At 37.4% G+C, this 24,277-nt stretch overlaps 1 protein-coding gene across 10 annotated transcripts in view; it reads left to right on the top strand.

The window, feature by feature from the left end:
• The window catches only part of RASAL2 (RAS protein activator like 2), a 339,913-nt gene that overhangs the window by 262,618 nt on the left and 53,018 nt on the right, over positions 1-24,277 (top strand). For all 10 annotated transcript variants that reach the window (XM_087858630.1, XM_045811304.2, XM_087858635.1 and 7 more), the window contains one exon: positions 16,790-16,899. In XM_087858630.1, the coding sequence (XP_087714756.1) occupies positions 16,790-16,899 (110 nt within the window). The remainder of the gene's footprint in view (positions 1-16,789; positions 16,900-24,277) is intronic.

Genomic DNA, 24,277 nt, shown 5'->3' with positions numbered 1-24,277 from the left:
CAGATGGCCAATATGCACATGAAAAGGTGCTCAACATCATTTGCCATTAGGGACATGCAGATCAAAACCACAGTGAGATACCACTTCATACATACTAGGATGACTGTAATCAAAAAGAGAGAACGTAAGTGTTGACAAGGATGCAGAAAAATTAGAACCCTCCTATATTGCTGAAGGGAATTTTGCAACCACTTTGTAAACAGCTTGACAATTCCTCAAAAGATGGAATATAGAGTTACCATATGACCTAGCAGTTCCACTTCCAGGCATATAAACAAGAAAATTGAAAACATGTGTTTATACAAAAACTCAGACATGAATGTTCCCAGCAGCATTATCTGTAACAGCCAAAAAGTGGACACAACCCAATGTCCATCAGCTGAAGAAGGATGGATATACAAAACACGGTCTCTCCATTGTTCACCCATAAAAAGGAATGAAGTGCTACAACATGGAAGAACCTTGGAAACATGATGCTAAGTGAATGAAGCCAGACACAACAGGCCACATATTATAGGATCCTATTTATGTGAAATGTCCAAAATAGGCAAATCCATAGAGAGAGAAACTACATTAATGGTTGCCAAGGGTTGAGGAGAGAATGACTGCTAATTCATATAGGATATCTTTGGGGAGTGAAGAAAATATTCTAGAATTAGACTGTGGTGACTGATACACCTTTCCGGAGAGACAACAACCACTAAAGTGTACACTTTAAAAGAGTGAGTTTGGTGGTGTGTGAATTATATTTCAATAAAGCTGTTAAAAAAAACTTGAGAAAAAAGCATAGACAGTTATCTTGAATACTTAATATTTATTTCAAGTTGAAGTGATAATATTTTGGATATATTGGGTTAAATGAAATCTATTTTGGGGAGGAAAAATGACAACAAAATGCATTTCATTGTATATTGGCTGCTTATTTTCTGCAAGTTTTTTTAGGTGCCCATTAGTGATACTGTGCATATTTGCATTTTTGTGCAAACTACCATAATTTTGCCTGCTATAGGGAAGCTTGTATAGCTTCATACATTTTTACTAGATATCAAAATAAGAAGCATGACATTTGGTTTTAAAAGAAAAAAATTATGGCTGTCATATACATATATGAATATTTTTTAATTTTTGCAAACTTTTACATCTTAAGAGTTATTCGTATGTAATCTAGTATACTTTATAATCTCTTCTATAAGTTCGTGTCTATTAGATAAACTGCTTGACTTTTTTCATTTTGTATATAGTCCACCTTTGCCTCTATAGTCTTGTATGATGTTTTAGATGTGGCCTTGTTTAATGGGTTAATGCTGAGATCTTCATATTAGAAGGACCTTTCCCTGACCTTTTGTATAGTAATGAAATTAATGATCAACAAATCAGGAAATAGAAAGCGATATTGTTTTGCTGGAGAATCTTCTTCCAAATAATCCTCTGGATTCAACTAATGCTTAGTTCTGATATCCCATAGTAATGTAAATTCAGCTTGCTCCAAAATGTATTCACTTACGTTTCTCCCCAAAACCCTTTTTCCCCCTGAATCTAACTTTGTAGTACTACAAATTTCTTCAGTTCCCAGAACCATAGTATTTTCTTTCCTCCCAAATTCAGTTACCAGATCTTCTTCTCTTTTCCTGTCTTCAGAATCATCCATCAAACTGTTTCCCGGCCCTACTGCCACTTACTTCAATTATCCCTGCTTATTATTATTATAACATTCTTCCCCTCTACCAGTACCAGGACCTGCTTCGTGAGCATGAGACCGGTGCATTGCACAGGACCTGCACTCAGAAAGGCCCTATGCATGGAGTTTAATGTTCGGTGGTTTCCATCCTAAGATTCTTATTGATCCATCTTTGGATTCATGTTCTGTAAGTGAGGTCCAATGGGACAGTGGAGCATGTGCTGGGACTTGGAGCCAAGGCCTGGCACCACTTCCTGTTGCTTCCCTGAGATGGATTCTATACTGCCCACTTCCCCACCCCCGGGACCCCAACCAGCCTCTCCCATCTGCCTCACCCAGCCCTAGCTGTCACTCTCTGACCCTGGCACGGGCCTTATACAAGCATAAAAAAGCTAGGGGTTAGCCTGCACACCCTGTGGCATCCCAAGGCAGTGCTTGGCAGGACTGTCCTTGCTCTTGCTTGTCAGCTTCACTGGTGTCTGGCTGGTGGCCAAAGGCCACAACTCAGTTTGGGCAAGCCTCTTGCCCATCCCCAGGCCAGATACCTAGTGAGTTGCAGAGGCAGCCGTGGGAAGGGAAGACTCCTGGCTCAACTTCCCTACCCTGGGCCTGGGCATGGCACATGCGTTTATTGGCTAGGGAAGGGCAACCTGGCAACCAGTGGGCCACCCACATACTGAGTCGTGGGCAGAAGCCCTGGGCTCCTGTGAAGGTCTGCACTTGCTCTGGTGCCTGAGGGAGCATGACATTAAATAGCAAATGAAAAACACCAAGAGCAGATGGAGAGAGAGATGGGTTAAGAAAGGAAAGTTTTTGATTTTAATAGTTTTAATGGCCCTGAGTTCCTGGTTTTTGAACAAGGGCCCTTGTATTTTGCAGTGAGCCCCTCCAAATATGTAGCCAATTCCATCTAGTACAGTAGAGACTTTAACTGTGTCCTGACCTCTAGCACCTCTGTCCCCACTTTAGCCTTCACACTGCTGCTCTAACTCTGATCATGACTTGACTCTCCCTTGCTCAAAGTCGTTTAGTAGTTCTCTGTGGTCCCATGCGCATGGACATGACCAAATTTTATACATTTTATTTGGCTTGCACAGCGAGTTCTTTCCACTCTCCTCTTTCTCTCCCTTCCTTCTTCCCCTCATTTAAATGTTTCCAGGCAGAGCTAGCTTTTCCATCAAAAAGCATCAATCACCTGCTGAAAGCTTTTGAGTTGGACTTGTGTTTTAAGGATGATAAAAACCCAAAGTTCACTTGGCACAGAGAACCTTTCATTGTCAAGGTTCTGGCTACCCTTCCAGTTTCATTTCCTAACACCCAATGTCCCCATCCCTACCCCCAGATCTCTCAGCCTCCAAACTTAGAGGGTGCTCCATTTTTCCCAAACTTCAGAGTTCCCCAAACAAGTTTCCTGAGCTATCTTTGCACATTTCTGCCTAAAAAGGCCACCTTCTATACTTCCTAAAAGTATTCTCATTCTTTAAAATTCAGCTCCAGTGTCTCACTACATCTAGAAGAACATTAGCCTTGGGGCGCCTGGGTAGCGCAGTCGTTAAAGCGTCTGCCTTCGGCTCAGGGCGTGATCTCGGCGTACCGGGATCGAGTCCCACATCGGGCTCCTCTGCTATGAACCTGCTTCTTCCTCTCCCACTCCCCCTGCTGTGTTCCCTCTCTCGCTGGCTGTCTCTCTGTCACATAAATAAATAAAATCTTTAAAAAAAAAAAAAAAGAAGAACATTAGCCTTGACCTTCCCTGTCCTTCCATAAGAACATGCATTTATTGGTTATAGTACTTATTGTAGGGTCATTATTTGCATGGCTGCCTTCCCTGGTCTGTGATATTCTAGGCGATGGTCTCCAGAATAGGATGTATATATCTCAGAGGGTACTCAGTATGATCCGTCTGAGTTGCAGAAAGAAAATAATAAATATTTGATTTTTAAAATTTCACTCTTTAAATTTTTATGTTATTGAATGTTTTATAATCATACATTAGAACATTCTTGTATTTTGTAAGTAAACAATTTTAAGAATGCATACCAACAATATTTTACTCAGTTGATACATAGTCAAGACAAATTAGTAACCACTGTTCTAGAAGATCAGGACTGTATCTTGTTAATCTTATAATACCAAGACCTTTTCTTTTTTTCTAACCTTGTTTATGAAAACTCGCTTAATGTATAGGTGACTCATGATTACCTAAGGTACGCCCATTGCAAAGACATTAACCTCTTAAGCCATAACATCTCCATCATTAGTTGATGGTTTAAAATTAATCACCGTTGTGAAATGTTTTTTTAAGGGTCTATATTAATCTGCTAAGTAAAATAGAATTAAGGGAGGAATGTAGTGAATAGAAGGAAATAATTTTCTTTCTGTGGAAGTCCTGTGAGATTAATGATAGAGTAACTCATGGGGACTATCTTAGTTGGCTTCTTACTCAAGGAGTAATTGGATGTATCGGAATATGGTCTGCTCTCAACTCTTTAAAAGTTAAATGAGAAAAAGATAATAGCTCCAGCAGAAGTGAAGGTCAAAACCTGATGATCTGTCCTTAGCTACTGGGGCTCATATTTTATGCAGTAAGTGAGACCGTTGTCACTCAGGAGCTCTTCTCCATTAAAATCAGGTGCCTGCAGTTGGAAAAGGCTCTGCACTCTTCTGACCATACGATCTAGGGCCTGTGTTACCTGCCTTTGAATTATGCCAGAGTATCAGTTTTATATTATTAGCGTTTAGGAACTTGTACCTAAAACAGGCAAAGGAGTGATAAGAGCTGTATTTGTTTAACGTATATGTTCAGTAAGTGTCTCACATATGTGACCAAGAGCAAATTGTTTGACCTACTTTAAGGGCCTATGATGCCTTTTTTATGGCAATGAAATACTGCACAGGTATTTTAAGATCCTTGGAGGGTTGCAGGAAAAAAAAAAAGGTACTATATACTAAGGATCAATATGTTAATATTTGGGGCCTAAAGTTGTAATGAAAAAAAAATATTTGCAGCATTAGAAACAGTACAGTTAGGAAGTAGCGTCTAGAAGTTATATAAATATGTCTAATAAAATCTTTTCCATGATGTGTTTCTCCTTCCCTTCCCCATTTTATTCTATACTAAAAAAAATCCATCCTGATAAACATTAGTAAAGAATAATTATATTGTTTTATTTGTATCTTTTGCCTACTGCCATTTCCATAATATGGGTTTTAGGTGCATTTTATTTCACCAGAGGCAGTAAGAATTTTATTTTTTTAAATAACTACTAGGCTCCAAAGCCCCCCTCCATCTGTGATGCTTTTATTCTTAGAGTCCTAGAAATGAGAGATGGAAAACTTCAATTAAATTCATCTAGTCCATCTCCCCTGACAATGAAAAAGTATCTCTCACATTTTATTATCTGATGCTTTTTCAGGCTTCCATGATAACCTCTGGGAGACTGTCCAATAGACTAATAGACCTCACTTTGGGAGAATGTTCTCTTTCTTAGTTTTGACCCATCATTTCTCATTATTTTATCCCTTAAAGCCATTTTCTTACATTCATACTCTGTGAACTTTAGATCAGCAGTCTCTGCCAGTCATAAGAAAATCAACATATATCTCATTAGCAGGAACTGAGGTGGTCTCCAGAAGTGAATATTCCAGATACTAAACTTTTCTACTTTAAACACAGACTTAGCTTAATTTTAATAATTTTAAGGAGTTTTTTTCCCCTTGAATGTATTAGATAATTTTGCTACTTTCTTGAGTGTATTGGACTTTTCTTAATAATTCAGGTTAATCATTAGCATTCTGTGAGTATATATTAAGTCACCACTGTATGCTAAGCGTTGAAGAAATACAAAGATGAGCTCAATAATGTTTGCCTTCAGGAGTTAAGACTCAGTAGGGGATATGTCATAGGAATAGAACTAATTATTGGTCAAGACAGAGGAAAACAGTAATATAAACAAAAGAGCTTAAATAATCAGAGGCAGAAGACTAAAGCTCCTATTAGAGAAATCAGGAATGGCTACCTGAGGAGTTGGTATTTGAAAGAAATAGTGTAGGGACAAATGAGTGGTCATTTGGGGAAAAAGATAAAATTAGATACATATTTCACACCTCACATAAGTGTGAACTCCAAATGGATTAAGGTTCTAAATGTAAAATTAAATAAATAAATAAATCATACAAGTACTAGAAGGAAACATTGATAACCCTAATGTAGGAAAAAACTTTTGGTAATGGTTTTAGCCAGAGGCAAAATGGTTTTAAAAATTGTGTGGTGGGGTGGCTGGGTGGCTCAGTCAATTGGGCATCCAACTCAGTTTTGGTTTGGGGTTGTGGGATTGGCCCAGGCCTGGCTCATGCTCGGGGCAGAGTCTGCTTGGGATTCTCTCTCCCTCTGCCCCTCCTCTAGTGCGCGCGTGTTCTCTCTCTCTCTCTCTCTCTCTCTCTCTCTCAAATAAATAAATCTTTTTTTTTAATTGTGTGACAGAAAAACATCATAGCAAAGTTAAAAGACAACCAGCTGAGAGAAAACATTCACAACAAATAAAGAACTATTAGAAATTGAGGGACAAATGACCAAAACCCAATAGAAAAACTGGGGGGGAAAAGTATGAACTGTAATTCCCAAACGCTATAAAAATTGTCCTGAACATATAAAAAGAATGTTCAAAGTCACTTATAATCAGAGAAATGCAAATTAGAACAATATTTTGATACTATTTCACCTTTAGGCTAGCAAAAACTATGCCAATGACAATAAAGTTAGTTGGTGAGATCAGGGAAACAGACACCCTCGTACATTGCTGTTGGGAATACAAACTAGTACAACCCTTCTAGAGGGGATTTTGGCAAACCTACCAATGTGCTTATCGTTTGACCCAGCTGTCTCACTTCTAGCAGTTTACCCTGAAGGTACACATCCATCAGTATGAAAATACAGATGCGCAAAGTATTCTTTGCAGCATTGTTTATAATTACAAAATATTGTGAACAACCTAAATGGCCCACTCGTTAGAAAGTAATTACATAAACTATGTGTGGAAGGAAGATAGAATAATGGCCCCCAAGATGTCCACATCCTAATACACAGAATCTGTGAATATGTTATTTTATGTGGCAAAAGAGACTTTTGCAGATGGGATTAAGGCTAAAGACCTTGAGGTGAGAAGAGTACCCTAGGTTGTCTAGGTGGGTTCAGTTTAATCACAGGCCTTAAAAACAGAACCTTTCAGAAAGATACAACATTACTGACCTTGCAGATGGAAGGAGACCATAAACCAAAGAGTGTGCTTTGGAGGCTGGAAGAGGCACAAAACAGATTCTCTCCTAGGGCCTTCAAAAAGAAATATAGCCCTGCAGACACCTTGATGTTAGCCAGGTGAGACCCGTGTTGGACTTCTGGAAGATACTTGATTTGTACTGTTTGAGCTGCCGTGTTGTGACAGTTTGGCAATAGAAAATGAATATGGTGGAAAAACTGGTGAAGTTAGAACTGGGTCTGTAATTTGTCAGTATGCTACCCTATGTTCATTTTCTCATTTTCATAATTTTACTATGGTTATATAAGATGTTAACATTAGGGGAAGTTGGGTAAGAGAAAACGCTACTATTTTTCCAAATTTTCTGTAAATCTATGATTATTTTACATAGAAAGGAGAAAACATCAGGGATTCCTTCCCTTCTCAGGTTCCTTCCACCACTCCACCTCACTGACATCTTATCCTTTTAACAAGTTGCCATCTCTCCACGGTATTTGTTTGTGAATTTCCAACCAAGCTTTTAACTTCGTGGTTCCCAAACCATATGTCCACGTAAAGACTTGTTCACACATTTTTTTAGCAGATTTATTCTTCATAGACCCAAACTGGAAACAACCCAAATGCCCATTGCCCATCAGTTGGCAAATGGGTAAACATATTTTGGTATATCCATATGTGGAATCAAAAGGAATGGACTACTGATACATGCAGTACCATGGATCAATTCCCACAACAGTGTGCTAAGTGGTAAAAGACTCCATTCTGCACAGTTCCGTTTATATAACAGTATGCAAAAGATAAAACTGTAGGGATAAAGCAGATTAGTGGTTTCTAGGGGCTCAGGTGGGAGGATTGGATTGACCGTAAAGTGGCACAAAGAAATGTTTTGGGTGGTAGAAATCTGTATCTTGGTTGCAGTGGTATATACATTTGTTTAAACTCATCAAATTATACACATAAATATAGTGAATTTGCCTTTTGTAAATTATACCCCAGTAGACCTGATGTGTTTTTTTTAAAGATACATTTAAAACATAAAAGTAGAAAGTAAAAGGTTTGAAAAAATTTAACAGGAAGGTAATAATCCAAAGAAATCTTGATATAACACTATCTGATCAAATGAAAATGAATCTCTTAAGACAAAGAATATTCTTAGGGATAGAAAAGGTGTTTGCCCCCCAACAAATCTTAATATATCAATGTTATACCATATTAAAATAATCTTAGTAACATGTATGTATATTGTAATATGTACATATTTTACTTTTATATTTTAATGTCTAATAATGTATCAGTATGTTAATGTGGGTTAGATCTGATTAATGGATATGTGGTTAACGTATTAATGTATGTGCTTTTGTATGTTTTAAAGTTTCATAATGAATGTTTTACTTTGTTTAATAAAAGAGAATCATTGGATGATTGTCAAAAATGCAGATCACTGTGCTCCACGCCCAAAGATTCTGCTTCATCAGCTCTGGGCTAGAAAAACAATTGTAATTTATTATAGGACCTTCTTTTTTTCCCTTTGATGCTTTAATTTGCAAAAAAACAAAAATAAACAAAAATCCCCACTAGGGGGGAAATTACCCACACTGAAACTGCTTGTTAACTACAAAGCATTTTGCAATGATTTGTTTTGTTGTTATCCTTGTTACCTAGAGTTTCCCTTTGTATTTGGACTTCCAATAACTGGAAGATAAACTAAGAAGTAAAATATGGTGACTGAAAAGTAGAGTTTAACATTTTCAGTTACCTTTCCTTTTCCTTCTTCCTTGTTGATTGTCTACAACTGGATTCTAGTGAACATTTTCAGAACATCTGTAAGTTCCTAAGGTCTACTAAAAGAGTAAGGAGGGGAATAATTTATATAGGACATCACTCTTCTCAGGTAATTGCAATCCATAATTTCATGAACTGCTAAAATACACAAATACACAGAAATGAATTTACTAATTAAACAAAAACTTTAAAAAGCCAGAATGAGAACAATTCTCACCTGTGTCCTTTCTAGTAGACAAGGTAGCATTTTCTTACTGTGAATCATGTTGTATTTTAAGGAAGTGCTCTTAAAATTGCTTGAGTCACCTAGATTTCCTTAATCCCTGGTGTGGCCACTGATAAGAAAAAGTCTTACACAGGATGGCAGTGGGCTTGTGTCACACATCACAGTGTTTTTGTGTGAAAGGTGATGACATGTTTCTCCGCCTCCACTTCTCCACGTCTTAAGGGACCGTCGGCAGCCCGAGGACGCGGGCAAATCAGTGGCTCTCGTTACCATCGTGGTGGCTTCTGAGAGCGGTTGCATAGCAGCCGTTTTATTTCAGTTACCAATCATGCCCTGATAGCCAGGTTCAGTCTTCGGAGGTTACTCCAGTTTGGAGGTGGTGAACAACTTCTTTTCTCTGTTGTTCTCTTAACATTTACCAAGCTCCAGAGAAGGGCAACATTTGGCTTTTCCTTTCACTGGCAGTTGCTAAATTTAAGCCTTATTTTGGCAGAAAAGAGGGATTACCAACTAATTAAAGTAAGTCATTTTAGTTGTACCATTTGCTTTATGACAGTGGAGTTGTTTAAATGATAAGCTTTCTACTATTTTTCAGAATTGTAGCTTGTAGCAACAGTATTTCCCAGGAGGATTGGATGAGGTAGGATTTGTTTTGAGGGTTTTATTAGTATGTTTTCAGATTAGGTTAGTGTCAGAAGGATGAAATCAGTTTATCTGTAGTCTTTTCCTTTGTTTCCATTGATGCTATTAGATTTTAAAGTCAGCTTGTGGGAGCATCATTTACTCCTCACATTCACATAAGACATAGATGTCATAACCTGATGTGAAATAGAGAGGAAAATGCTTTCCTCTTGACATCCGTTTCTTTCTAAATCTTATATTTGGATTTTTGTCCTGCAATGACTACAGAATCAGTTACATATAAAAGCAATTTCAGTAGGGTTTGGATTTTACTTCAGTTTAATTATATAGATAGGAGCCTAGTGGCAAATTTTTCTAAGTCAGATGTCACACCTAGTGGGCATTTTGTCTCTTTTTTTTTTTTCCTCATATTTTCAAATTCTCATAGTGCATTTCTTTCTTTTTGTGGTATATAATTCTGTAATAAGAGCTGTATAGAAATTAAGTACAGCACACATGGAGAAAATGCATTATATTATAGTGCCTAGAGTATTTTGTTTGTTTTTACCTTTTATAGGAATACATATTTTGAATTTTTTTATTAAATTCAATTAGCCAACATATAGTACATCATCAGTGTATCATTAGATTCATTAGTTGCATATAATACCCAGTGCTCATCACATCATGTGCCCTCCTTAATACCCATCGCCCAGTTACCCCATCCCCATCACCTACCTCCCCTTCTGCAACCCTCAGTTTGTTTCCCAGAGTCAAGATTCTGTCATGGTTTGTCTCCCTCTCTGATTTCTTCCCGTTCAGTTTTCCCTCCCTTCCCCTATGATCCTCTGCACTATTTCTTACATTCCACATATGAGTGAAACCATATGATAATTGTTTTTCTCTGATTGACTTATTTCAATGAGCATAATACCCTCCATTTCCATCCATGTCGATGTAAATGGTAGGTATTCATCCTTTCTGACAGCTGAGTATTATTCCATTGTATATATGAGCCACATCTTTTTTGGCTCCTTCCACAGTATTTTGAAGAAGAATGAGAATGTGGAGAGTCAGTGTAGTGTAGTGGTTAAAAAGCAAGGGTTCCAGAGTCAGGCTGCCGGGGCTTGAAGTGGTACTTTGCCACTTGGCAGCATGTACCTGGGAAAAGTCAGACGTCATCTCTGTATCCCAGCTGTTGATAGGTCTACTGTTGATAAAGAAAATGAACGGTTCACATAACACACATTTTTACTCAAAACCATATTAAATCAGTACACATTTCTATTTTCATACCTAAAGTTATTTCTCTCAGAAAAGCAAATGCTTCCTTATTTGTGACTGTTTTGCATGATCTTTTCTCTCGTTGTTGCTTTCCTCAGAAAGCAGAGTAAAAGCTAAGGTCCTCACGATGGCCTCGCAGGATCTGCCCACTCACCCCGCTACAGGGTCCGGCTCTGCTAACCACTGACTCATTTCCCGCAGCCCTTCCCATTGCTTTCTCCACTCCAGCCACACTGACTTCTTGGCTCTTTCTGAAACATGCCAGGAGTTCTTCTGCCTTAAAGCCTTTGCCCAGCCCACTCCTGTTCCCTGGAATACTTTTCCCTTCTCATACCTGCAGGCTCACTCACCTCCTTCAAGTCTTCACTCAGTGTAATCGTTCTCCAGAAGGCCTATCGTGACCACTTTGTATTCTCAGCTCTTTACATGGCTCTATTTTTTTATAGCACTTGTCTTTTACTCATTTATTATGTTCTTGGTTTATTGTCTGTCTCCTTCCACTAGTATATGAAGCCTAATGAAGGCAAAGATTTGCGTTTGTTTTGTTCCCCAGTGACATCTCAAGTGCCTCAAGTATCTGGCCAGTAAAAGGTGCTCAATAAATACATGAATGAGTGAAACTTTAAGTATTTCGATATACTGGGTTTAAATCCTGACTCCTCATCTATTAACTGTGTGACCTAAAGCAAGTTGCTGAATAGCTATTTTGTGGAGTTGTGGCATGAGTTACACAGTATTACGTATTGGAAAGCACCTAGCCAGTGCTTCATATCCGGGAAACCTTCAGTAAATTCATTCAGTCAACAAATGTTAATTGAGCCCTTATGATGTACCAAGTATCCCTGTAGGCACTGGCATACATCACTGAACGAAAGAGCCAAAACTCCCAGCTATTTGTGGAACTTACATCTAAGTTCCTTCCCTTCTTTTGATGTTGTAGTTCCTAAGGGGAAAAATCGTGATTCTACGTCACCTGTTCGGTAGTCTCTCCTCCTAGATTCATAGTCAGTTAATACTTATAGGGACCCATTTTCCATTATGTTAAAAATACTTTTCTATTCAGTTATCTTATTCTTTGGAATGGCCCTAGGAAGAGGATTTTTTATTCCTCATTTTATGGGTAAGAAATCTGAAACTTGGAAGTTGTGATTTGTCCGAGGTCGTTCAATAGGAGAAATTGAAGCCAGGATTTGAAGCCACACTTTCTGATTCAGAATTGCCTGCACTTTCTACACTGGTACTTGCATCAAAACACACAATGGCTTTTATTCATTTCACTGCCCATTTTATTTCCATTCTATAGACACTTGCTGAGCCCCTACAAATTGCCTGATATCAGACCTGCTCTAGGAAGGCAAAGATTGTTTAATCCCTGCCAAAAAAAACACTCTAGAAGAGATCATGCCCTAGCTGAGTCTGAAAGGATGGCTTAGCCAGGGAAAGGGGAGGGAATATGAGTAGTAGCAGAGATGCATGGTGAATGTAGAGAATTTCAGTCTTTCAGAGTTGCTGGAGGGTAAAGCTTGAAACAGGGAATGGCCAGGAATCAGGCTAGAATATTTAGTAGCGACCAGGTGATACCATATCCTACAGGCAGAACTCTTACTAGGCCCCCTTTTTTAGGGACTATTAGGTCAATTATCCGTCCTTGGTCTAATAAGCTATAGTCAGGGCAGAAGAATTGCTTGGTGCAAAGGATAGTGATCTGTTCATAAGGAGTCGCTCAGAAGGGGCAGTGGAAAAGTGTGTATGCCATACACTCTGAGGTTTCCTAGTGAGGAAAATGTCACTGGAAAGCTGGCTCACTGCATAGTTGGTCCAGGACAGAGGCATGGTAGGAGCAAAGGCTGGTTTGGAGATGGTGAGTTTTTAGTGGCATCATCTGTTCAGTTATGTGGTCTTCCTGAACATGTGGGAGACCATGCGGCCAAATAGACTGATGCCAGACCAACCTTTATAGCCTAAGCTAAACAATATTCTCAGGTGAGAACCATGTTTCGGTTTTATCAAGGAGAGTAAAAACAGAATTTTATTGTAGATTCTACTACCTCTGTGAAATATTACTGACCAGTCTGGGCTGTCTTGAACTTTCTCTTGTCTGTATTCCCAGAACAACCATAATTTCACATATATATTGAGTACTTACTAAAGTTGAGACACTATAGTAGATGTTAAGATAGATATAGCATTACACCTTCCCTCAAAAGTCTAAGGGCCAATGGGAGCAATAAGTATGCATTAGTGGGTGGACAAACCACCTTCCCAACCTTATTTTTTGATGTGTCCAATCATATACCAGCCAGACTAAGTCTACTTAATGGGTACCCATTGTGTTCTTATCTCCATGACAGTTCTCAGGCTGTGCTCCATACAATACCCTTGCTCCTCAGCACCCCCAAACCCAAATCCTGTCTACCCACTGGGACCTAGCATATTCCACTTCTTCCATATAACTTCCCCTTACTTCTTCAGATGATGTAACCTTGTCTTTTTCTGAAATTAGTTCCTATATACGTCTCTGAAATAATACCATATTATCAATCCTAAGATGCATGTTTTTTCACATTTTAACATCCCTATAAGTTACTCTCTTAAGATACTCTGTCATCAACATTCTTGAAAGGATACAGGATGATATTCTGTGGAAAAACATGAACAACAACTCTAAGTCAAAAAGTAGTTCAGAAGAAAGAAGCGTTAGGAATACCTTAACCAATTTATTTTGCATATATTCTTTTTATGTGTACAATCTGTGATATATGACAAACCTGCCTAAGTAAGTTTTTTAAAAACCTCTTTAGTACAAAATAAACATTTTAAGTGATAAAGCATTGTGTTATAGTTTAATTGGCAGCTTTTTTCTTAGTGTTCATGAAATAATAGCATGACTTACAATCAATGGTGTTCTAGAGTCAAAGAAATATATTTTGTGATTAAATACACCAGACATTAAGAACACTTACTTCCCTAATTATGTCATATATATTTATGTTTAATTTCCAAATCCCATATTAAACCATTAAGTTCCTTGGGGTCAGAGTTTGTGTTTGTTTTATCTTTGATTCCCTCACAATACCTGGTGTAGTGCTTTACAACAAATAGACATAAAACAAATATTTATTAAATAAATGGATTAAAACAAGAAATTATATAGTAAGTTCCACAAAAAGTAAAGTACTGTATGAGTGAACATCTAATACATTCTCAATTAACTGCTTAACTGTATTTTTGTTAAAAATATATTTAAATATAGTATTTGGGCAGGTCCCTGGGCCAAATCTCAACTTAGGCCAGATGGTTTTGGAACAAACCATAAACAGTCCAAATAGAATTCCATAAACTTAGGTCTGGTTTGCTGACTACATTTATGAGCCAATGTGGTGACTCATCCTGATTGAATCATAATCAGTAGTAAATAAAGCCTTTGCCTTGGAGAACAAATGATAGTGACTTTCCCTAGACATGCTAAGATTGTACAGGAGACTAGATAAATGTCTATCTCTAAGAAATATAGTACTTTCGGGGAGCCCAGTTGACTCAGTCGGTAGAGCGTGCAACTCTTGATCTCGGAGTTGTAGGTTCAAGCCCCACGTTGAGTATAAAGATTACTTAAAAATAAAATCTTAAGAAAAAAAAAAAGCAATGTACTACGATGTGGATGAAACTAGAGGGTATTATGCTAAGCGAAATAAGTCAATCAGAGAAAGGCAAATACCATATGATTTCACTCATATGTGTAATTTAAGAAATAAAACAGATGAACATAGGGGAAGGGAAGGAAAAATAAGATAAAAGCAGAGAGGCAGGAAAACCAGAGGAGACTCTTAACTATAGGGAACAAACTGAGGGTTGCTGGAGGGGAGGTGGGTAGGGTAGGGGAATGGCTTAACTGGGCAGTGGACATTAAGCAGGGCATGTGATGTAATGAGCAGTGGGTGTGGTATGCAATTGACGAATCACTGAATTCTATCCCTGAAACTAATAGTACACTATATATTAACTAAGTTGAATTTAAATAAAAAATTTTAAAAAAACAAAAAGAAATGTTTTTAAAGACCAACTTTAAAAAAAAGTTTTCTCGTTTTCTTCCCTCCAGTCAATCTCTATGCACTGATGATAAAAATCAGCTTAAGGATTATGTCTATGTGGTATTTTCTAGGAGTCTTTATACTTATTCTTTGGGCTACGGGAATAACAAGAAACAGCATAAGCATTTTTTTTTTTTTAGTCAGCTAAATAGTATTACTTATGATTCAAATAAGTTTGTTTACATTTTTCTCAAATGAAAGGAGCAATGCCTATGTGTTTGCAAAATACTTGGCCTGGGTAAGTACTGGGGTAGTCCACATTACTGTTCACCAGATATTCCCAGTCTTCTTTCTGGATACATGATACAGTTGTATATCCTTTTCCCGAGGAAATCGGATGTGGTCATATGACTTTTTGTCTGATGAAATGAGACCAGAAGTTACATGAAGGTTTAAGAGCTAGTACATAACTTGCCACATTTCCTTTCTTCTGCTGAAGCAGCTATAGACACATGCGGAGGAGCCTCCTTTAGCCTAAGTCCCTGAGTGAGCGTAGCGTAGGGCCAAGCCCCTGTCTCCCTTAGTTGATCTGCTCATAGATAGATGTGGAACATGTTTTGTGCTACTAAGATGGTGAGATGATTAGATAAACATAACCCAGCATATCTTGATTAATGCAGTCTTCACCCAAAATAGTGGGCTTTGGTGATAACTAAAGAATATAAAAGATTTGACGTGTTGATCTTGACCCAGTATTTCTTTTTCTTCCTTATAGAAATGTTTATTGTACATAGCTTTTATGAGATAATACTCATCTCAAGGTGATTAGAAAGAGTCATTTTCCCAGCATCAAAATACTTTTCTTTGAATTATAACTTTTTCTCAAGACATTTTGGTATACTTCCATAAGACGTCCTTTCACCTACCAACAAGAGAATTGTTACTTGAAAGCGGTGGCCGTCATCATTCATGCATGCATTTATTCCATTATTCAACACACTTTTATTGGATGCTCATTGTTTACCACGTGCTAAGACTAGGAAATGTTTAAGGAGCTCTAGATAGTTTGGTGGACGTGGTAGGAGGCAAACGGGCCAAAAACTGTAAACTGCTTTGTTCTGAGGTCTAGATATTTCAGTGGTTTCATAAATGATACCTATTTCAAGATAGTTTAGCTACATTTAAAACTTCAGTTTACAAGTAACATATCCAAGGTGATATAGACCAAATTTTAACACTTTTGAGACTACCAACACATTACCTTATACTAATTACATAATTGTTTGTTTGAGGGGTTTTGAGGGGGGTTGTGGGGTTGTTGTTGTTTTTTTTTTTTCCTGTTTTTATTTTTTGGTTTGTTTTGGTTTTGGTTTTTTGTTTCTTTGCAGTGGGCAGCTATTAGAATAAAGCTTTTCTTCTCACTATCAGTATATTCTTTAAAATTCCTCTAATGCACTAAATATCTTCCCACCTCAGGGCCCTTGCATATGCTATTCTCATTTCCTTTTTTCCCTTTAGTTCAGGAAACTACCTACCAGATGGCCTTTTCTATTGAAATTGCTTCGTAGAAAGGAATATATTTTTCTGTTACATTGTTGTGTTTTTAAAAATCTCTTATCAAAGTTAGAAGTTTCTCTACCATAGCTGGTATAGAAAAAGTTTAAGAAATAAGAAGTTAAGTGTTATCAAAAAATTTAATTATCCCAGTTATCCTAGAAGAAAAAAATTTTTCATCACATTACCAGGTGATTTCAAGCAACTGTTTATAAGTTAAAAAAATTAAAAACTGAGTTCTTTTTCTGGTTTTCATTATAAAAATCTTAATATCTTTTTCAGAGGTGATGCAAAGGAGTGAGGAGATGGCAAAGTGCTCTTTTTGTTTTCTCTCCCATCACCTTCTGCCTTCTCATTCTAGGGGTTCTTCAGCAAGCGCCTGAAAGGCTCCATCAAGAGGACCAAAAGCCAATCAAAGCTTGACAGAAACACTAGCTTTCGGCTGCCATCCCTTCGTAATGCAGATGACAGGTAAAAAGTAAACTTGCTTAAAACTGGGAAAGCAGTTTTGTTTTTTGTTTTTTGTTTTTGTTTAAAGCAGAGAAAGCAGTTCTACAGTGGGTTTTGATAAGGCATTTTTGGTCATCTCTAACTTTGCATTAATGACAATTCGAAAGATCTGATACTAAATTCACCTTTTTTTTTTTTTTTTTTGTCTTGCTCATATTGAGGCAAGGTACAAAGTATTGGCTCAAATGTCCAGGCAGGTTAAGAATCTTATAATATTGGAAAGTAAGAACTAATTAAGTGCTGTTTCTATAGAATCAAATCCTAGTGGTCAGAGATGTCTTTCTTTTGTAGAATGACTATAGGATGATGATGACAATAGCAAACATGTTTTGAGCACTGTACTAGATGCTTTCTATACATTATCTTGTTTAATCTTTATAGTAACCCTATAAGATAAATATTATCACCACTTTCTAGATGAAGAATCAAGGCACAGAGAGATTAAATAATCTTGCCCAAGGTCATACAGCTTAGTAAATAGCAAAAATGGCGTTAGAACTTGAGCAGTTTGGCTCAAGTCCATGCTGTTCACTGCTCCGTTGTTCTTTGTGTACAGCATGGAATCAGTTGTATTGGTTTGCAGTCACATCTAGAAGACATGTATGAAAATGAAGATTTTGATTATTGGGACTATCAGCTTGAGCAACCCTCACATGCATAGTTTATTAAGGATAACAACCTTCTAAAATCATTAAATGTGTGCTAGAACACATTTTTAATACTTCGTGTCTCCACATTGTTCAAAATTTAGGAAATGGTACTTGCTATATTCTGCTACATCACCATCATCACCAACATTTCCTGAGTGCTTACTATTTGCCAAGCATTTTTAATGTAGTCTCTCATGTAATATGACCCTAGATATGGTTATTACACTCATTTTACAGATGAGGAACTAAGACAAAAGAAATTAAGAAACTTGCCCAAGGTAGAGTTTGGATTTGGACGTCTGTCTGCCTTTTATATTTGATACTTTTATTTATACTGGATTTTTTTTTCTTTCAGTAAGTCCATTATTTTCAGTTATCTACATAACAAACAAACATAGATTACAGTCTCTGTAATGGCAGATTACAGGTTTGCTAGGCAGAGAATTCTCCTTTTTTAATGGAGGAAGTAACTTGTCCCCCATACTTAACTGATGAGACAGTCAGTATACTGCTTTATCAGTGATTCTTACCCCTGAACCACTTTAGAGGTGCTCTGCGAAATTTGCAAGTCTGACAATTTGCAGACTTGTGTTTGTGTGTCAGTTATCTCTTTTATACCTCTTTGTTTTAAGGTAATCATAAAAAAACTGACTTTTTTCTTTTCATATCTTTTCCTTAGGTTCCTCTCATTCTACAATTTTCATTATTCTAAGAATTAAAAGCATTTTATAAATAAGTCAATAAAATGGAATGACAACTTTTTTCAGAATAATGGTTTTTAAGAGCAAGGATATTGTGCAACCCCTGACACACTCCCTAGGTCAGGAGCCACTTCCTGAAACTCTGCAGCAGCACGTGTATGTTTGGGTGACAAGGAAATATTTTTTATAAGTGTATTTTATTTTTTAACCTTGCACTAAATATCACTCTCATAATTTCAAAGTGCTCTCTCCTCTTGCATTTTGCTTTAGGGAGCCTAAAGGAATGCTTAGATTGAATTACCACAAGATTGTACTCTCCTCGAGTCTCCTATATTGCTATTATGTAGCGAGTGCACTTTTAGCCTTTCCAGTGACCTAAATTCGTTACGTGTGCCTTCCATGCAGTTCTGCTTCAATCCGCAATGGTATCTTTGTGTCTTAAATACAGCATACTAAAAAGGTGCCGGTAAATCTCAAATACTTATATTTTTCAAATCCATTTGAATTATAGAAGTTTCTTTACAGAAATTTTTCAAAACTTTGTTCTTCCCATAAAGGGATATACTCACTAGAGTTTGAATATATTATGTTTTTTTAAAATAGGCTTTCTTGTCTTCAGATCATCTGAAGATGCAGATAAATAGAACTAAGGTACAAGATATTAATCAACTGAGTTCTCTGAATCGGTACCCTTGTAGGTGAGACCAAAGATTTTTTTCAAAAACTGTGGTTTTCTTGAGTTGTGTACATTGATTACCCAAATCAGGCCATTTCTTCCAAAATGGTATATAGTATCTAAATCTCAGTAACAGAATATTTCTGTTCTTATATCAAATCCATAGAAACTCTAAGCAAACCTAGTAAGCAACCCCTTTTTTCAATTTTAAGTTATACAGTAAAATACATATGTCTTTGTTTTAAAAAGTTTCAGTACAGGGGCACCTGACTAGCTCAGTGGGTTAAGTGTCTGACTCTTGATTTCGGCTCAGATCATGATCTCAGGGTTGTGAGATCGAGCCCCACATTGGGCTCCACACTCAGCAGGGAGTCTACTTGAATGTCTCTCTCTCTTTCTCTCTCTCTCTCTGTGCCACTCCCCTGCTTGCGTGTGTGCACGCATGTACACGTACACTCACTTTCTCTCAAAAATAAATAAAATCTTTTAAAAAAATAGGTTTCAGTAGATAAGTACAGATCAAAAAACTAAAGTCCCCTTTCACCTTGCCCATCTCCCCATATAAATAACTTCATTAACAGTTTGTATATTTTCACACCTCTTTAAAAATACATACATAAATGCACACATATATATGTTTTGCTTATTTTCATATAAGTAGGATCATATATATATTACTTTGTGATTTACTTTTTAATATAAATATTGTGGACACTTTTATGTCAGTACATGTAAATCTATATTATTTTAACAGTTGCCTTCTTAGTATGCTACAGTTTTTTATAACATATTTAACTTCTGTGTTGATGGATATTTTATTGTTTCCCCTTTTGGGGCACAAACTAGAGATGTAGTGGACATTTCTGAACATATACCTTTTTTGTCCTTAGGTGATTGAGTCAGATTTCTGAAGTAAAACTATTAGGTATAGCATATGCACATTATCAAATTATCCTTCAAAACTGTAGTAATTACCATTTCCACCACAGGGTAGGATTTTATCTTTTTTTTTTTTTTTTTAGTAGGAGCCTGATGCGGGGCTTGAACTCACGAGCCTGAAATCAAGACCTGAGCTAAGATCAAGAGTCGGAGGCTTAACCGACTGAGCCACCCAGGCGCCCCATGGATTGCTTTTATATTTTTTCCCCCCACAAAGCAAAATATTTATTTTTTTATAATAATTTTTTATTATGTTATGTTAGTCACCATACAGTAAATTCTTAGTTTTTGATGTAGTGTTCCATGGTTCATTGTTTGCATATAACACCCAGGGCTCCATGCAATACGTGCCCTCCTTAATAACCATCACCGGCCTATCCCAGTCCCCCACCCCCCTCCCCTCTGAAGCCCTCAGTTTGTTTCTCAGAGTCCGCAGTCTCTCATGGTTCATTCTCCCTTCTGTTTACCCCCCTTCATTCTTCCCTTCCTTCTCCTACCGATCTTCCTATTTCTTATGTTCCATAAATGAGTGAAACCATATGATAATTGTCTTTCTCTGCTTGACTTATTTCACTTAGCATAATCTACATTTGCAGCAACATGGACAGGACTGGAGGAGATTACTTTTATCTTTTAAACAACATTTTACACTGTATCAATATGATGGAATAAATAGTAATAATAAACACCTATATAGTATATATTATCCGCCAGACATTGTTCTAAGCATTTTACATAAACTAACTCTTTAATCATTACAACAAATCCTATGAGGTAGTTACTGTAATGACCTCATTTTGAGGACGAGGAAACGTAGACAGAGAGAAATTAGTAAATTGTACAAGGTTAGAAAATGGCAAATCTGTGGTTCAAATCCAGGAAGTCTGGCTCTAGAGTCTATATTCTTAAATTTTATGTTATATTGCCTCTCAAAAAAAGATGCAGTGGGATGCATTTTTTTGTTTTAATTTGTGGTTCCCTAATGTCTAATAAGTGGAACATCTTTTCACTTCTATGACTTATTTATTGCTGTGCCATTTTTCTATTGAGCTGTTTGTCCTTTTTTTTCTTGATTTGGAGTAGTGCTTTATTATTACTAGGAATTGTAAGCCACTGTTTTGCATGTTGCTAAAATTTTCTCCCAATCCCTTTCTTGTCTTTTAAAAATTGTATCTCTAGGGGCACCTAGTTGGCTCAGTCACTTAAGCATTCGACTCTTGATTTAGGCTCAGGTCATGATCTCCGGGTCATGAGATCAAGCCCTTTGTTGAGCTACACACTCAGCAAGGAGTCTGCTTGTCCCTCTCTCTCTGCTCCTTCTTCCACTTGCACACACACACACACACACACACACACACACACACTCTCTCTCTCTCTCTCTCTCTCATGAATGAATGAATGAATATTAAAATCATGTCACTAAATTATATAGAAGTGTTAGGTTTTCATTTGGTCTAACATGCCAATCTTTTCTTTTGTGGCTTACCTTGCCAAATTTGACCAGAACACAAAAGAAGTCAGAGATCTATTTCTCATTACATTTCTCATTATGAGTCTGTGCAAATCACTTCATCTCTCCCCCCTTCAGGACGAGGAGAGATTCTATCTTGAGGTATCAGAAAATAATGCAGTAGTGATCATGATATGTTGGATTCAAGGTTTTTTGTTAACCACAAAACTTATCTGCATTCACAACATTTTAAAAAGGTTAAAATTTTCTCATGAGGTCTGAGTTACTACTTAAAGATGACAGAGACACAGTTTTATTTTTTTTTTTTTTGAAGATTTTATTTATTTATTTGACAGAGATAGAGACAGCCAGCGAGAGAGGGAACACAAGCAGGGGGAGTGGGAGAGGAAGAAGCAGGCTCATCGCGGAGGAGCCTGATGTGGGCCCGATCCCATAACGCCAGGATCACGCCCTGAGCCGGAGGCAGACGCTTAACCGCTGTGCCACCCAGGCGCCCCAGAGACACAGTTTTAAATGAGTTTTACTACATATGATCAGTAAGCTTTTCTGAAAAAATACCATAGGGTGTTTTAACATGCAGACTTGACTGATCAGAAAGACCCTCACAGCTCCCGGTTTGTCTACCCAATGATCTACTGGTCACAAACTATGCTATAACGCTACGGTGGAATTTGGTCACCATTGTTGCTTTTTGGGTCAATTTATAATAATCCTTAAACTCAGAATTTCCTCTATGAAATTGTGGGGCACAGGCGTAAGAAGTGATGCTTTTGCCAATATTTTTAGAAACCAAATTTCTTGATATACAGTACCGTATATGATGTGTGATGGTTCGGTACACACCAGAAAGCTATGTGCTACAAAGGAATGGAGAGAACTAAAGACAGGGCTAAAGTCAATGTCCAGGAGAAAAATGGTACAGGTGGGCCAAGATGACCTCCTGCTGGATATTCAGGAAATGACCTTACAGGACAGTGGTCTGTGAATGGAACAGACACAGGGAGAGAGCTTTTCTCAGAATGGAAATAATGAGCAAAAGCAGATTATAGGAAATTATGGAGCTTAAAGAGAAATTCCGAGTAATTCACAGTATGTAAAGTGGAAAGGTAGGAAATAAGATTGGAAAGGTAAAGTTCCTAGGTAAAAAGCTTCTGCTTTTTTTGTCTTAAAAATTACTCATTATAAGAAACAGAAATACGAACTCCATCTCTGATGAAATGTGGAAAAAGCTGAATGATAGATTACTTAAAATTATGGGATGATCAGATGTAGTTGCCTACAGAATGAAATTCTGAAAAGAAGTCTATCTCTTAGAATTCAAATTGGCTGGTAGTTAACAGATACTCAAAATAGTAATGGCTTAAACAGGTAAAATTATTTCTTCCTCACCTAAAAGGAATCTGAAGGTGGGCAGTCCAGGGCTCTTTGTGAGCTTTTTGCTCTCCCATCCTTAGGGTCTTCAAGGATCTCTTTTTGAATACAATGTAGCCACTAAAGCTTCAGCCATTAGCACCCGTGTTTCAGGCATTATAAAAGGGTACCTGTCTTCCAACTAAGTGTTTTCCCTTTTTTTTTTTTTATTTTAATTTTTTTTATTATATTGTGTTAGTCACCATACAGTACATCCCTGGTTTCCTATGTAAAGTTCGATGATTCATTAGTTGGTATAACACCCAGTGCACCATGCAATACGTGCCCTCCTTACTACCCATCACCGGTCTATCCCATTCCCCCGCCCCCCTCCCCTCTGAGGCCCTCAGTTTGTTTCTCAGAGTCCATAGTCTCTCATGTTTCATTCCCCCTTCTGATTACCCCCCCTTTCTTTATCCCTTTCTTCCCCTACCGATCTTCTTAGTTCTTATGTTCCATAGATGAGAGAAATCATATGATATTTGTCTTTCTCTGCTTGACTTATTTCACTTAGCAGTATCTCCTCCAGTGCCGTCCATGTTGCAGCAAATGTTGAGAACTCGTTCTTTCTGATAGCTGAGTAATATTCCATTATATATAACAGTCAAAAAAACTAAGAGGCAGCCCACGGAATGGGAGAATATATTTGCAAAAGTGTTTTCCCTTTAAAGCCATTTCCCTGAAACCCCATCCAGTGACTTCTGTTGTGTCTCATTACCATCTCTTTCTGCAAGAGAAGCTGGGAAATGTTATACCTGAGTACATCATTTCCCCCAATAATGCAAGAGTCTGTTATTAAGGAAGGAAGGAGGGAGGGATGGACATTCGAAAGACAACTAGCAGTCTCTAACAAAAGAATGAGTTTGATTTACCCACCCACCTCCAGAACTCTGGAATAATTCAGCTCCCAACCAGCTCTAGAAGGAGCAGTCAGGCTTACATTTATCACATAGCAAATTTGAGAAACTGAACCAACCCAGATAAAAAGACCTACAGATAGCAACATTTGTGTTCGCCTCTTACAGTCCTCTGTGGTAATTCCACTCCTAAGTCTATCCAAGAGAAATGATGTCTCTAAACATATGTCACCACAAAAACTTGTGCATGAATGTTCATAACATTATTCATAATAGCCAAAAAGTGTTAATGACCCAAATGTCCATCAACTGATGAATGGATAGATTAAACATGATATATCCATGCAATGCATTACAGTTGACCCTTGAACTCAACACAGGGGTTAGGTGTGCTGACCATATCCCCTCCCACCCCTGCACAGTCGAAAATCCTCATATAATTTTTGACTGCCCAAAAACTTAACTGCTAATAGCCCACTGTTGACCAGAATCCTTACAGGTAACATTAATAGTCCATTAACCCATATTTTGTATGTTATATATATTATATACTGTATTTTTATAATACAGTTAGCTAGAGAAGACAAAATGTTATTAAAATCCTAAGGAAGAGAAAATATATTTACACCATTATA

Source organism: Ursus americanus, chromosome 2, assembly GCF_024610735.1.
Source record: "Ursus americanus isolate L20-20 chromosome 2, mUrsAme1.1.p, whole genome shotgun sequence".
NCBI lineage: Eukaryota > Metazoa > Chordata > Mammalia > Carnivora > Ursidae > Ursus > Ursus americanus.
Note: the sequence above shows the minus strand (reverse complement) of the source record. Positions and strands in the feature narration are given on the sequence as shown.